At 33.3% G+C, this 17,094-nt stretch overlaps 1 protein-coding gene across 1 annotated transcript; it reads right to left on the bottom strand.

The window, feature by feature from the left end:
• Positions 1–3,423: 3,423 nt before the first annotated feature.
• Positions 3,424–14,660, bottom strand: LOC138336209 (inter-alpha-trypsin inhibitor heavy chain H4-like). Its single transcript, XM_069285586.1, has 13 exons — positions 14,569–14,660; positions 12,800–12,957; positions 12,397–12,507; positions 10,199–10,446; positions 9,295–9,461; positions 8,592–8,883; positions 7,560–8,245; positions 7,214–7,304; positions 6,779–6,898; positions 5,475–6,296; positions 5,216–5,323; positions 4,375–4,647; positions 3,424–4,022 (listed from the first exon to the last, which is right to left on the bottom strand). The coding sequence occupies exons 1-13, from the start codon at positions 14,632–14,634 to the stop codon at positions 3,832–3,834; spliced, it is 3,333 nt and encodes a 1,110-aa protein (XP_069141687.1). The 5' UTR covers positions 14,635–14,660; the 3' UTR covers positions 3,424–3,831.
• Between the last annotated feature and the right edge of the window lie 2,434 nt (positions 14,661–17,094).

Below are 17,094 nucleotides of genomic sequence, written 5' to 3'. Positions count from 1 at the left end.
GCCCCATAATTTTCTTGTTATTTTTCAATATTTCGGAGTAAAAAATTAACGTGCTCAAATTACAATCAAATTTGAAAAATGAAGTAACAGAAGTGTATCTTTCACACATTAGTTGATGCTCAATGTTTCAATTAGCACGTATGTAGTAAAGATTTGCAGCAAAAATTAGCTCGATACAGCAAAATATATTGGCGTAGTGATGATTTTAGTAAAAACTATTTGAGGTAAAAAAAAAAGAGGTAAAATTATGGCTCTACTCAAAGCAGAATAAGAGGGGGGGGGACACAGCAGAATAAGAGACACATCATGAAAATGTCCGCCAAATGGGCCATTTCTTAAAGATGCTTCACCGCTGACAAATGGTATTTTTTCACTATCAAAACAGGAGCAGACGATTTAGTATTTTTCTTCAGTTACAAAAGTTACTTACTTTACATCATTACTACCATTGAAAAGTTTGAGCTTCTAATTTTCCTTCAAGTTAAAAATATGAAAAATAATTAATTGCATCCCGAAATAAATTCCGTGGCACTATATTCTTTATAGAATGAAGTACTGATTGCGTATGCACCAAAGGCAAGACAAATTATTTTATATTATTTTTGTGTTAATTTGACATATATATACGCACCAACACCAATTGTTCAAAATGTTCAAATGATGAATTTTATTTTAGCACTGTCGGCTGTGGAGCATCTTTACAATCCCCGTTTAAAAAATCTACTAAAAATGGAAATCTGATTGTTTGACCGAATTTGTAACTGGCAACTTGCTACAGATATTGAAAAATTGCATTTGTAAATCTCATTAATTCTTTGATCTTTGTCGAAATGAGACTTCAACTGGACTGAAGCCTCAGAAGAATATATCCGTAACTGTACCCATGATCATCGGAATGAGGGTATTATTACCCGGGTTAATATAATCGTAATAATATAATTATTATAATTTCTTATTCGGATTTGATTTGCTTTTGTTGCCATGAGCTCCTGTTGAATAGTAAGGAGTATGTTGATAACCCGGAAAAACAACAATTTACAATAATGATTTGTATCGTGTGACAAAGAGATAGGGGACACTGAGGCTACCACATCCGTCATATGTCTTTATAATTAAACAAAATGTTATAAGAGATATTCGAAATGGCTCTTCAGCATGTGACAAGATACAAAAATATAACAAACGAACTAGTAATGAACGTAGTATGGTGGTTGTATGGTAAGTACAATGTCTCTTAGAACTAGAACATTTCTTAGACGTATTTGGTAGATAGTAGGTTATCTTAAGTGGAGATATGCGTTTAATGACAGAATAATGATTTATCTAAAATGTGAAATATAGGATCAAGTCGTAAGGATATTTGTATTTAGTATTAATACAACAATAATAATAACAAACAACGCGTACTTACAATAACTAAACAAACAATAATAACAACAACAAACAAACAATAACAACAACAAACAACGCGTATATAAAATAACTAAACAAACAATAACAACAACAAACAACGCGTACCTAAAATAACTAAACAAACAACTAAAACAACAAACAACGCGTACTTACAATAACTAAACAAACAGTAATACCAACAACAAACAAACAATAACAACAACAAACAACGCGTACCTAAAATAACTAAACAAATAATAACAACAACAAACAACGCGTACTTACAATATAGCTAACCAATGGGTTGACGTCTAATGTATCGTTTAGGTTACATTTTTATGTCATTATTACAAAAATCTAATGCATTAGTTGACATATTTAATAAAAGATGACATAAAAAGTGAGTTTGTCATAAAAATTTGATGTGATGCATTCTGATTTTTAACCATAATACCCGAAGGAATAACAGCTTGAATAACGTATGTAGTCATGTAGCAAAACAATTACGCTATTCTACATGAAAGGAAGGGTTATTGTTTGGACAAACACTTATTAACCCTATGGGTTTTAGGAATGCTACTTAGTACACGTAGTCATGCTAGAGTTGCTATCATCAACACTTGTATAGTTTTAGCTAGCTACACTAATGTAGGTGATCATAATTAAAGAGGTTAAACAACAGTTGAATGATAAAAGCTTCAAAAGGCACGAGCTTTAACATATAAACATAATTTAGTCAGGGTGGAAAATGAGCACTTGCTGTGATGTTCCCTATATTACAACAATAGAATTCTACATGGACAGCTGACAGCAAGGCCATGATTTCAAAAAGATTAGATTATGATGTGATAAAAAAAGTATGGTTTTTACAAAAAAGGCTGTTTCCTGTTACATCCGGATATTGTTTTTATCTTTTTTTTTGTTATCTTAAATTAGTGTATAAATGTGTGTGTTAAGTATTTATGTCAATCATACAAAAATACGTATTCGGAACAAAATTGCAAAGTAAGTTATTTGGACACGACTTTGTAAGATATGCACGCAGTACGTTAATTAGGTGTAAGGAATCTTCAGTTCTACTAGTAATTTGTGCATAATGATCATAACACCTTTTGAAGTAAATAAGATGTGCACGTAATACAAGTGTGTAAATGGGGAACATACGTGCAGAGGAGGTCGTGGGTTTCTCCAAACCGGAGGTGGGGTTACTCTGTAAATAGGTCAGTCATGTATCAAGCGATGAATAGGTACAGAAATTTGAAGCTTCCATCAATGTGATGGAAAAACTAGTATGCACTATACATCATTCACTGTAAAAAGTATTCCCTCTTTGTACATTACAAAGGTATCTCCCTTGGAGGATGGTACCGATTCTATTATTTTGCACAATCTCATAAACACACCATGTCACAACCGTTACCTACCTGTAAGAGCAATTTAAAGACTCTTTAAGTCCTACTAAGGGTGAAACTATGTCTGTTACTATAACCGTTAAAATATAATTAATATAAATGAGTTTTTAAAAGTATCGACGACAGTTCATACTCTAATTTGGTTTGCTTTGTTTAGTTTGGAAAAAGAAATATTGAGAATAGGGAAAGAAAATACCGATATATGATAACCACTTGCTTCGAATGACACAGAGATAGGATCCATTTTTAGGCTACCACATCGGTCATATTTCTTTGATAGAGATTTTCGAAATAACTCTTTGTGATATCACACACCGTGATTGAACGGTCCTGATGGTGTAAATAATACTGTAAATATGCATTAATTCAAACAACCGTACATGATAATATTCTCGTTTGTTATAACCTCACACATCGCATGTGAAATATATAAAATTACAACATGTACTAATCATCACAATATAATGGTGTTACGTTAAGTACACGATATTCATTTTTTTTAGAACTATGACATTTACTAGACGTATTTCGTAGTTGGTTGGTTATACTAAGTGGAGATGTAAGCTTTATGACTAAATACTGTTTATCTAAAATGCGAAATAAAGGGTCAAGACAGTCATCAGTGTATTTGTGTTTAATAGCAATACAATTGTTACAACAACAATAAACGCGTACTTACAATAACTAAATAAACAATAACAACAACATTAACACTAACCAATGCATTTGTGAAGTACTGCCATTGTTAAATTGATTTGATGAAAATGGTTCACACTAACATCAAAAACGTTCATCTGCCGTAAAATGACAAAAAATGATGTGACGTTACATTCGAATAACAGCGTATATAATACAATCAATGATAAAGCAAAGCAGATACATGATAAAACGTAAAATTAAGAGAACATGAGAATAATGAGTTTTTAAGAACGCTAGTTGGTGACAGAGTATGCGTGAAACGCTTTCACCAAAAGCGTAACTCGGTCTCAGCTCGGTAGGTATACATAATCATTTACAGTTGTTACAGTTACGGTGAAGGTTGCAAGTTCCACAGAAGTTCAGTTTGGACGACCCAACAATCCATAGTAGTACTAAACACAACTGGTACTGTTATCTCACTTATCCCTCCAGGCTTCTGTACCTTCAGTGAAAGAGTTGATCTATCAGAAGGTAGATTGGAATTCTGAGTATTGCTGATGGTACCGATGATTGGGAGAGCTGAAAAATTATATTATGAAGGTTTGCCTTGAGGAAAATATAAATGAAAAGTATTGTTCTAAGAATACATATTCAAATTGGTTTTTCTATGCAAGTGTAATGCCTATTATGATTCTTGTCAATTGTATTAATAGACCAGATGAATTTGAGAATATATTTCCCATCATCACTTTTAACTTGTAGAGCACGTGTTGGTGTTATTGACGTTAAAAACCATATCATATAACTAAGGGTTTTTTCCCTTCAAATTATTAATTGTACAACAGTCTTAACATTTATAAATAAGCAGTACTTAAGTCTGGAATTATGTCAACAAGCTATTTAATATTAGGGCTAATGAAGCCAAACTTACCAAGTAGTCCATCGATATTTTCAGACACATGTTCTGTGAAATTTAAAGCCACGACCAGACTGTCGTTATTAAGTGACGTCAATTCCAGTTTGATCCCCGAGCCGTGACCTCCTTGGATGTATGTATGATATGTAGAGGAGTTCCAGTCCTGTGTTGAACCATCGTGAGTTATGTGAGTTGGAGATATCTCTGTTACGGTGTTCGCATCAATCGTCACGTTGATAATCCTTGTTTCATTTTGCGAGTGTACAAACCCAACAATAACCAAAGCCCCTGAAATCATTGAACACTACTAAAACTACATCAATATAACAATATAAATGAAACATATCGCATAATATGAAATTCCAAGTCTGCCAAAATTTAGAAATAGAGAAAAGGACACCAAGATAAATTTTGAAATAAAACATGTTTTCCCTGTCACATTATATCTAAATTACCATGATTTAAAATTCATGAATAATAGAGAACGACCGATACTAATTACAGGTTCCATGCGTTATTGGTCTCTATACAGGTTTAAGAATGCGTGAATCATCCAATACTTGACTTTTCATTTCAAAAGAAGTGACTTTTGCCTTTGAAATTTAGTTTGTCAGTGTAAAAAACTCAATTGAATTTAAAATAGCACGCCATGGCTACAAAATGACATGAGCGAGAGTTTTCTTTTTTTTCTTCAAACGTCTGAATGCAGATGATTTGGAATAGTTATCTAATAAATGCAATGATATTACTCGAAATTACGAAAAATAGAACATACTACCTTCGTTTATTTCAGACTTACAGTTGTTTTATTAAGGTATTTGTCTCTCATGCTTAGTTTAAAAGTACTTATACCTACCCGTATCTTTATCCCGTAATAGGGTGTGCGGTTTCGTAACATCCACTTGACGTGGGTTCTGTACACACAACGCTGAATCTATACCTCTGACGCTGACAACTGTATATCCTGTTCAAAAACATGTTAATTATTAGACACTTGTGACACAATCTAACCATCCAATTAAAACATTTTAATAAACTGCAAATACATACAACATATCCTGTAAATTGTGAAGCTAAATATCTTTGCCGTAAACAATATATTATCTTACACTCACCTGTGTAATCCCTCTCCGGTGATGTGTTTCGATGTGGTGTTGTAGTGACGGGTAATTGTGTGGTGCTGGATGAGGGTGTTGTTGAATGTGGAGTTGTGGTGACGGGTAATTGTGTGTTGCTGGATGGAGGTGTGGCTGAATGAGGTGTTGTGGTGACGGGTAATTGTGTGGTGCTGGATGGAGGTGTTGTTGAATTAGGTGTTGTGGTGACGGGTAATTGTGTGGTGCTGGATGGAGGTGTTGTTGAATGTGGTGTTGTGGTGACGGGTAATTGTGTGGTGCTGGATGGAGGTGTTGTTGAATGTGGTGTTGTAGTGACGGGTAATTGTGTGGTGCTGGATGAGGGTGTTGTTGAATGTGGAGTTGTGGTGACGGGTAATTGTGTGTTGCTGGATGGAGGTGTGGCTGAATGAGGTGTTGTGGTAACGGGTAATTGTGTGGTGCTGGATGGAGGTGTTGTTGAATGAGGTGTTGTGGTGACGGGTAATTGTGTGGTGCTGGATGGAGGTGTTGTTGAATGAGGTGTTGTGGTGCTGGATGGAGGTGTTGTTGAATGAGGTGTTGTGGTGCTGTGCGGTTGTGTGGTGCTCTGTGGTTGTGCAGTGTTCAATGGTGGTGTTGTTGTTTGCTGCATTAATGTTGTCATTGGAATTCTGATTGACGACATGGTGATTCCTATGGAGCCAGCTGAGGACATTCCGGAACCAATGTTACCACCAGATCCTGATCTAATACCACCTGATCCTAGCCCCGATAGACCAGGGAAGGAGGGCGCTGGTGGTGCCCCATGTGCCTGTCCAATCATATGACTGCCAATACTCGCTGAAACAGAGTAACATCAATGATATTAATATGATATTTCGCTTATATAAGATATAAGATTGTATTTTTGTTAACTATTAGTAAATAGCCATATTTTGTTTTAATGCACCAGTACATACTGTACCATTTTTTTAATTTGTGGATGATCGGTTTCGCCTGTCCCATATAATTCAAAATAACGATGTAATTTTATCATATAACTACTATATCGATAGAAATATAATATTGCTTTTGGCTCGAATAGAATTAAATATTGTCGTATTCTCATTATCTACATTAATGTAATTGAATATTTTGTGTAATCAGGTTATGTTGGAGAACTAACTTTACATGTCTAAGTTGTATATGACATCTTATGAAATTAGTCTACAATTATCTTTATAAATCCGACTGTTTATATAATAAAAGTCTATATGAAGGGAGCATGTCATATTAATAAATTAAGCTGCCTGTATTTACAAACAACAGTGAAATGAACTTACTTCTCCGAGACATAGAGGGTGCGGACTGGATTTTCGACATTACTGAATTCCCATGTTGGACTGGGAATGATGCCGGCATGGGAAAATTTTGGAAGCTTAAAACATTCATTTCATCCGATTCTATAATAAAACAGAGATGTGTTGATATCCCGCAATTTCATTTCTATATTCAGATTTGACAATATTATATATCTGAATCAATGAATGAGGCATAGAGTCTATCTCGATAATACCTACAAACTGACACTGTTACACTCTATAGCCAGTATGAGTGGAAGTAACAAATGCTTAAAAATATTTGATATTGAGTTAATGGCAGCATTCTAATTGTTTGTAAAACGCCATAATATCTCTTGTTATGATGCATAGAAATACCAGAAAGGTCGAGAACATATTTGCTAAGCAATACAATATTAAATCTGAAAAAATATTTACGAGTCGTATCCGGAAGTAGATCTACAGGTGAGGATTTTAGTTTGTCTGGCAGCGATACCACCATGGAGGTAAATGGCGTCACAAAGTTGTACTGTAAAATAAGCAATGTTATTATATATTATTTGACATAAAAATAGATAAACAGGAGATATCATAGTATTTTGATAAATAAATGTTACTGTACTGTCTTTTGGAAAGTTACTTCGTATTAATTATAAGGATATGATTAGGTTTTTTTTGGACGATAGAGAATACAATCTAGAGCGAAAAAAAGCTCGTTATCGATCAGCTTTATAATCGACAAGAACATCAATTATAATATCACAAGTACATAATATTTCAGTACCTGTAAAGCCATATCTACTACATGCTGCTTCAGATCTTCTTGCTCCGTCTCGTTAGTCGATGCGTCCATCTGTTGAATCTGTTGTTTGATAGTGAGATAGGCCCACATTTTCTCTGTGATTGAGTATATATCTGTATTCTGTGTGACATTGAGGTTTGTCACGCCGTGTGATGGTACATCGAATATTACCTGTCCATTAGAGTCGGTGGCGATCACGTTAGGGTGTATATCATACGTCATCACGCTTGTCAGCTTACCAGCTACAACCACCTCTGTTCCTTCAAACATGTGAGGAACTACAGTTGTGGTCAATGTTGTTTTGTCTACAGAGCCAGGTAGATAATTAAATGTAACATTTTGTAAGAGAACTGCTGAAATTTCAGAGTAAAAGTCTGATATTTGAAGAGCAGCATCCGAATCCTCATAAATTTTGCGTCCAAATCCGTTATTTTGCGCGGCAAGTCTTTTGATAAAGTTGTAATCTGCCCCTCTACCAAATGCAAGTGCGAAAATAGGTATGCTTTCGTTGTTGAATGTGTGGACATCCTTCAGTATAAGGTCCGGGTTTGTTTGACCAACAGACGGCTGTCCATCAGTGAGAAATATAAGCACGGGTGCTCTGGTGTCGTCCGTCCTGTCACCTAGCAAGGTAACTCCCTTCCTCAGAGCACCATCAATGTTGGTACCTGGTAAATAAAGAAACAAATACCTCCCTTGAACGTTTGTGGAATAGGATAGATAATAATAATAATAATATATGTTATTAATGTATTACACATTTTTACACAACATAGAATAAGATAACAGGTTTTGCGACAAAAGTAGAACTTTAACAGGGTGGATCTAAATAATTACCAAGTGATAAATTCTTTCAAAATTATATGCATTATTAGTTTATGTGATGCCTTTCTGTATGCCAAAATACAACTCTTCTCCCACAGGAGATAAGAATTATACGACCAATAAGATTTTTTACAAAGGCCAAATTAGAAAATCATCTAGGGATACTTCACCTGTATTGGGTATACTGACCTCCTCCTGCGTACGTGTTATTGACGTAAGATGTTGCTCGTTTAATATTCGTGGCATTGGCTGGAACAAGTTTTTCGCTCGTTTCCCAAGAGTAGACACCAGAACTGAATGTGATGATATTCAATCTATCGTCGGGTTGTATCTGTGATAAAATGGTATTCATAGCCTCTATCATCTGTACCATTTTCCTTCCGCCCATAGAGCCGCTTATATCGAGTATAAAAACAACATCCTTTGGTTTGGGTGGCAAACCGCTCGGAGCGAAATAGTGAACAAAATATCCATCGACCATCTGAAAATAAAGTGCACATTAGTATCAATACATTTACTTAAACGGAATGAATAAATGTATTTTTTATCTTATTTTTAGTTTTCGATATAAATCATGCAGCTCTGCTGCCTGTAAGTGCGTTCTTTGATTAAATCTGATTGATGTTGTTTTACAAGGTTTCAAAAATAATCTGAAGGCCTTTCACAGAAAGCCAATAGATTTTAATATTCTATTGAGTCCGTTTATTTTTACAAATTATATGGCAACGACATTTTAACAGTTTGACAACCGATCATGCACAGATGTTTGCGTAGTACTCTAAATGAAGTTCTCTTTAAGATTACTTCGGTTGTCTTTCTTTCTTCATATTTCAAACGAGCTTTTTTACAGTTACATTTGTGCACTTTAGTAAGGTACTTTGTTGCAACTTACTAAGAGATCACCACCGTCAAAGTCCCTGTCGATGTCGTATTTGACCTTAAACTGAACGTCCAGTCCGGTGGAGCCGCCCAGTTCTACCTGGGTTTTAAGAGTGGGGCGAAACAAGATGTGAGCACGGTCGGCGGACGGACGGGTAATCGTTATAGCAGCATCTGCATCTATGGAGAAGAGTGGAGAATACGAACATGTAAATTCTCAACATCCATAGAGAAGATGGAAGGAATGGATTAGGCACTACATACTAGTCGAAAAGGTAAAATGAAAAAAGAAAATATGAAAAAATACATCAGCCGATTACAAGTAACTACTTTTAATCAATTTTATTGTATAAGTAACCTTTATTCTTATTTTCTACCACAATCGGTGCTGTTATTCAACTCTCAGGGTATCAGATAAGCAATGCAGCTGTTGATTAACAATTTGTTTATACAACACGTGCTACAACCACTCGTTGTGTAACCTCTATTTAAACAGTGGATGAAATGTTGTATCTAAATCCAGATACATTGTGTAGATGTTTTAATTCATATCTATTTCTGATATTTAAAGCACTTCTGGTATTTTCATTCATCGGAAAAACGACGTTGCTACAGATAATGCACGTGATATTTCGTTATTTTAGTACATTAGTAAAATTCGAGATACTTGATATTACGTGTTTGATATTTCCAATCAATACGTTATAGTAAATCAACTTTCTTATTAATTATTAGCGGTTATTAATTTTCGCGAATTCGAATATATAAAAGTTCGAAAATTATCATTAACGGATTTAAGTCTCGGTAAGGTACTTATTCGGATTGCAAATTCGACACAGTAAATCGCATGCGAAGGCAAATTAGTTTACATTATGTATCTCTATAACATATGTCCTTATTTAATTCATACGAGTTACCTTTCTGATCCTTTATCGTGAACAAATCGCTTTTGATAGGTGGAATCCGGAGATTAGTGATGTTTCTAGATTCATTAATGTCCACCTCTATGCTAAGATCTGCCACGGGCTCCCCTGGTTTGATATAAATCACGTGATTGTAGGCACTCAACTTCCGCTGTAAAAATTCTTGGTAATGAAGCTCGAAGGTTACTTTTTGCTCCGCAGCCACATTGATTTGGATGTTGAACGTATTTGTCTCCCTTGGTCTGTGATCATAAACATTACATGTGTATGAAACTAAGCATGATTTGTTCTCCTACATCAGCATTTCAAATTTTAATAGAATTGCTTAAAGATAATCTGTCATTATACATAAAAATCAAACAAAATGGGAAAAAGGAATTGATAGTTTCAAAATACCGAAGTTTATTACAAAAACTGTGACTTAAGAACTACATGTTTTTATAATTACTCTTTTATCACTCAAGTATATGTGAGAGTTAGCTCCCCTTGTCGTTGATATCAATTTTAATACTTTTTTTTGTGTTCATCATAATCCTTAAAACTAATATTATGGATTGATTAGAAGTTAAATTTAAAAATGTTAAAAAAAGAAGAAAGTACATATTAACAAATAACATTACATAATATGTAACAACTGAATTTATTAGAAGTAAGAAAGCATTTATATCATATTTGTAATAGAATGTCAGAATAGGTGATACGGAGTAGTCTCCCTTCTACCGATTTTTTATATTAGAGTTGTCTCCCCTTACCTGACATATTATATGCACAATGTAAATTAATTATTTGAAATTACAAATATCAATTTATTTTGAATGGATATGAATGATTGAGAGGTAATTATAATTAAATGATGGAATATATCTGTAAATACTGTGAAAGCGGTGAAAGTTTGTGTTCAAGGTTAGAATAATCTATTTATATATGGAAATTTGTGTGCAGGTCCTTCTGTGAAAGGAACATAATGTTATTTATCACAGGGGGCCAACTCAATGAAAATGGATGTTGTCATACATTTTTTTTTTGTATTTGGAGGATGGACTGATGAGTATATATGACAGTCATGTGATTTTTTTTCCAAAAATACGAGATTTGAAAAATTATTAAAAAATCGGGATATTTAGGCCTACTATAAAATATTCTCTGTTTTATAGTAGGCCTAAATATCCCGATTTTTTAATAATTTTTCAAATCTCGTATTTTTTTTAAAAAATCACATGACTGTCATATATACTCATCAGTCCATCCTCCAAATACAAAAAAAATGTATGACAACATCCATTTTCATTGAGTTGGCCACCTGTGTTATTTATATGTCTATTGAATAATTTTATTTTATTTTTCCAAAAAAAAAAAAAAAAAAAATCATGATTTGTTATCAGATCATATACTACTTTTATGGCAGAAAATTAAAGAGACGCGTTCAAACATTGAACTTTGCTACATTGAAATACCATTTAAACATTAATCTGGACAGAGAATTCCATAAAGCGCGCTAGCACTTGATGTTGGATTTGCCTCTGTCCAGTTGGGATTCATTTTGGCTATGGATGCCAACTGAAAGACGTTCAAAGCTTATAATTACATTTGGTTACAATTTTATGGTGAAATAACAAGGTATTTTGCATCTATATTTATTTAATCATTCATTATTCTCAAGGACGGAACAGCCAATGGCCGTTTTCCGTGATCGATGGCACGACAATTGTGAAGTCACAAATATAATGACGACATATATATTAAGCGATTGAAGTTCATATCATATATGACTGCCAATTTCGCTAAATAAAGTACACATAGTGGGACTCCGGTGAAAATGTGAAAATAACTATATGAACCAACATGTAGGTATACTAACAAAGACAATGGCCTATTAATATCCTCTGAAAACTAAATTGAACGTCTTACAATGATAAGAAAGACGTAACAGTTATTAAAAACGACGATATTTGATGTTTAGATGTTTTTAAAGCGTTAATATACTATTTGAAAGATTTTCATAAAACTGATGCAGTATCCAACGGAACATATTATCATGTTCAATATTGTTTATTAGCCATTTCTCCCTTTGGTTGCACTTTCATTTGATGCATCTTCCTGTATTTCGGATATGCTGTATAATTCATATGTAATTTAAAACAATTTGAAACCAGAATTTGACACTTAATTCCATTTGAAAGTTATTTACGTACTTGACAGAGATGTGGGCTGCCGACTTGCCCTGACTTCTGTCACGTTCATACACCTGCTTGGCTTCTTCCTTTGTCGTAACGTTACCAACGTATACCTCCTTCCCGACAGTTCTGAAAACATCAAAAAAGTTAAACATGTTGTAATCTATAACAAATACCAACTAATAGACATACATGTTATATAAGACTAGCGTTATTATTACGATATATGAAGATTTGAGTTCCCGGAGGATTTGCCTAAAACGGTAATGACTTAGGCAGATTATATAGAATATAACAATCGACTTTCCTTCAATCATTTTTCTAAGGAAAATCTACTGGGCGTTATCACCTATTTAATTACAGAAAGTGATATGTTTAATTGAACATTCCGATCGACTGCAAAATCATTAAAAACACTTACAGTGTAAAGTTCGAAATGAAAGCCTCGTTTGGAAGTGTGACGTCAAATGTTGATTCATGAGCTGTAAGATCAGAGTTCGCTACCTTACTGGTAACGACTGTGGTAGCAAACCTGTATCTGACGTCAGACTTGACATGTAGGTAGTAGATCCTCGGCCTCTGTAATAAACATAGCATAGACAGTGATACATAACTTTGAAGCATGTGATATATATCATACTTCAAGACCTCGTTATAGTCGTATATAACTCCCCATATACATGGGTGTCACAGTGATTTTTCCTTTTATCCCAGATACATTATGATATGCTAAGACAAACTGCTGGTCAGGAATTATATTAAAGTCCTCAATACAACTTTTGATAGATAGAAACACATATTGACTTGATATGAAAGAGAGGAGACTATCCTGGTTATCTGGTAAAACTAGTTACAGATGATGTATTGACTGTGATAAATTATTCAGTCCCCTGGGGTAAATCTGGCCATACATATATGGAAATTTTCTTCATTTATATATACATAATGCACTTAATTTCACGCAGCTGAAATTTACAAATCCTGTTATAATATCAATAACTCCTTCCTAATTATCTATTTTCTTATTTGCATATTTATTGCAATTCTGTTCTATTTTTAGTGACGGTTTTGAGGTGTTTCTCATCATTATTATTTTTAATCACCGTTTTATCTAGAAGGACAAAATATCATAAAGTATAATACATTGTGCGACACCATTTCTCTTTGAAGAATACATTTGATGATTTAATTGTCCTATTCATCTATATAATACGTCGCTCACAATAATTTAGAAAATCCATCGAGTCTTTTTGTGTGTTTCTTCCACTATTTTGATGGTTAATATATGTATGTAAATATTATTTTCGGTAAACTTGTTTAATACTTAAATTGTATCTATTTGCGATAACAATATTTCCGCAAATCCCTTACGTGTAATAATTGTAATACATGATATGAAAAAAAAATTATACATAAACATGTGTAGGCTTGTTTTCTGGCTACATACATACCTATAAAACGTTATGATTTATTATAAAACATTATTTACACTATAACAGTTAACTGGAGGTCACGTAAACCACAAACGGTATTTAAACTGTCAAACTTGACAGACACCACCTGTATGTAACTCCCCCCAAATATACAGAAGGATTACTCTAATGAAACCAATCGAATTTAATTTTTATAATGATTAAATTTACAAATTTTATATTCATTAGCCATTCACATTTTTTAAATATTTTTTTTTTACTATTACTATTTCGATTGACATTTAAAAATGTTTTCCGTTATCAAGTTCTTTGGTTTGATCTAGAAGGCCACACTATCTTATAAAAGAAGAAACAACTTTGTGCGACATTTCTTTTATGAAAAAGGTTATTACATGTCTATAAATCTCCCTTGTATCCCAACATGTTTGTTTATTCAGTGTAACAAACAGTAAACATTTCATGAATATAATCTTAATCTAAATTAAAAAAAATATATATATTAGGTATGAATATCGCTTAATGTAGAAATATAAGGGAGGAGAAAATAACTTCGACAAGCAGCACATATTTAAAACATTTTGTTTTCGATTTAACATTTATGTTTCAATTTTAACTACATTAATATGCAAAAGTTATAACAAACATAAATTCTATCTTATATTCTGTCCGCGAAATCTTTTTAAATCAAACATGCTTTAAAACATGTTCTTTTTTTCTTTTACAGATTAATATACATGAAATATTCAATCTGACCTACCTTTGTTTGAGCTTCGATCTTGCTGAGAACAATAAAACAGACTAGGATACTTAGATATAGATGCATCGTCCTGTTGAAGTATAGTGGATAGTTGTATGTGTGTGGGTCTAGAGTTACCTGTCGGTATATATATACACCGACAGGTACATTCATAGGACATGCCTCTGTACTAAAATAGTCTTACCTGGAAAATCTCTGACGTTCTATTGGTCACGATGTTTCTATTCCTTTGAAATTAAACCTGATTTGCATGTTTCCAAAACATTATTACGAATTATATCATTATCATTTTACCGGTAACATAAAAGAACCAAATACATTTATAATAAGTCCTTATTTATGTAATTATGCTAAAACTACAACAGATCATAATGAAGGGAGGAAAAATACTGAGTAACGCCCGCATGCTTTCTCTACAAGCTCACTACACTTCATAATATCTTTCTATGTAAAGAAGAATAATATTTTCAAAGCATATCAGAATATGTGTTCCAGATCGTGTTGGGATGGTTGACAGCGCGTACCATACAGTACCATACTAGTCTTTTTAATAAAGATGGAAGAGTTTTTTTTTGTTTAGTCGTGATAAAATTGTTTGGCAATAATTTTTTTCTTGACGCGCCAATATGATATTTTGCGAAGGCAAGTGACTTTATGAATTTAAACAATTAGCTTTGTTCGAGTGCATGTACGCCACAACAGATGATGCGCTTACAAATCTATCCTCGGGACACCCCACAAAATAACCGTTAACCACTTCTCACCTACATGGATGATTATATATCTGAATAAGATTGATCATGGCAAAGTTGTGTACTAAATAAACACCTTCTCTGAGTATACAGGTCTTTAAATTGTACAATATTGCGTCTACTAAAATTAGATCTAAGTTAGCTTTAACAAATGTTCAGTCATATTATCACATACATAAAACAAATAACGTAATATATATACAGGAAGAGGGTTAAATAATGAACCATTTAGAAATGGATAATATGTATTAATGTACTTATATTTACAATTTACATAATCATGCTTTAGAAATATTAGTATATTATAACGATGCCCAAACAGGCGGGTATATGTTAACGTTGTTGCTATGAAACAATCACTTTGGCTGGAAATAAAATAGAATGACACAAATAATTGCGAGTGATGAGATGGCGTGACGCCATTTTACTATTCTTTGATTTAAATTTCCATGTGAATAACGTACATTGATTTATATCAGTTAATCCACAATTTGGCATTAATGGAATTTTTTCCCTATCAATTCATAATTATGTTGCATCGTTTTGAAAGTTTCTAAGGTTCTTCATGCAGATACACATCAATGTTTCTGGTCACTTTTCCCGCGAATGTCTAGAATATCGTTAATAATGTTTTGTTTTGTAGATTAAAATTCAATACAATTACAAGTATCTGATACTTATATCATAAGACAAGTATTTTTATATTATATTTGTTATATTTATTATACAAGAACAGACGCTGGGAAGAACACGTTTTGATATGTTTTATCACCTGTATATCAGCATAATTGAGATCAATAAATCATTAGATTATATTTATCCCCGTCATTTCATTTCATTGCTGTCGATGCCGATGCACATTCGATATCGATTTTGCAAACAAACTTAATTATGACACGAATGGGTTCAGAGAGTATGTTATGAGGTTAATGTGTACGTGATAAATGGGTCACTGATATATTCATATATGGATAGATGTTCCTATTGTTTTGCATGGAGAATATCATCACAAATTAAAAACAAACTCTTCTGTAAAAATGCATTGTTTATGTTCCATTAATTCCAATAATAATTCTCTATATATAAAGAATAATTCATGTTTGCAAGGCAATTTAAATGAGGTGAAAGCCACAGTTAAAGCACGATTTTTATGATTTGCGAAAAAAATAAATACAGGTGATACAATTGTAAATTGTGAGGACACGTGTGCCTACAACACACGTACCGTCTATCGATGGAATGATGATTTGAAAAATCAGTTTTTGGAAAATTTGGAATTTCATATAACGGAAATTAATAACTCGGTGCTTATTGAAGCTATTGTTATACAAGAAATTATTGATAATCGTGTCCATACACTAAAGCAAGAGATTGCTAATGTTATGTCACATCTACGTCTCGACTCGCTTGCGTCAGCGGTTCACCCAGAACGTGCAAGTGTAGCAGGGCGTGGTAACTGTGTTTTTGAATACACAAATACGTGTACACATAAGACAAGCCATGGTTTGATGTTGAACTAAAAAACAAATGGTATGTGTAGCGAAATGCTTTACGTGACTTCAATATCTGTAAATCACATAATAATCTAAGAAAAATAGGCAATATATAAGAATAGAAGGGGATATGTTGGATAACTTAAGGAAATATAACAATTTTATAAGAAGTTTGCAAAGCAAAAAAGATCGGGACCTCAAATTGTTCATATGATTATTTTAAAGAATTATCAGAAGTTGATGTCAAAAGTGCTGACGATAGTAATTCCAATAATGATCCT

Source organism: Argopecten irradians, chromosome 12, assembly GCF_041381155.1.
Source record: "Argopecten irradians isolate NY chromosome 12, Ai_NY, whole genome shotgun sequence".
Lineage (NCBI taxonomy): Eukaryota > Metazoa > Mollusca > Bivalvia > Pectinida > Pectinidae > Argopecten > Argopecten irradians.
Note: the sequence above shows the minus strand (reverse complement) of the source record. Positions and strands in the feature narration are given on the sequence as shown.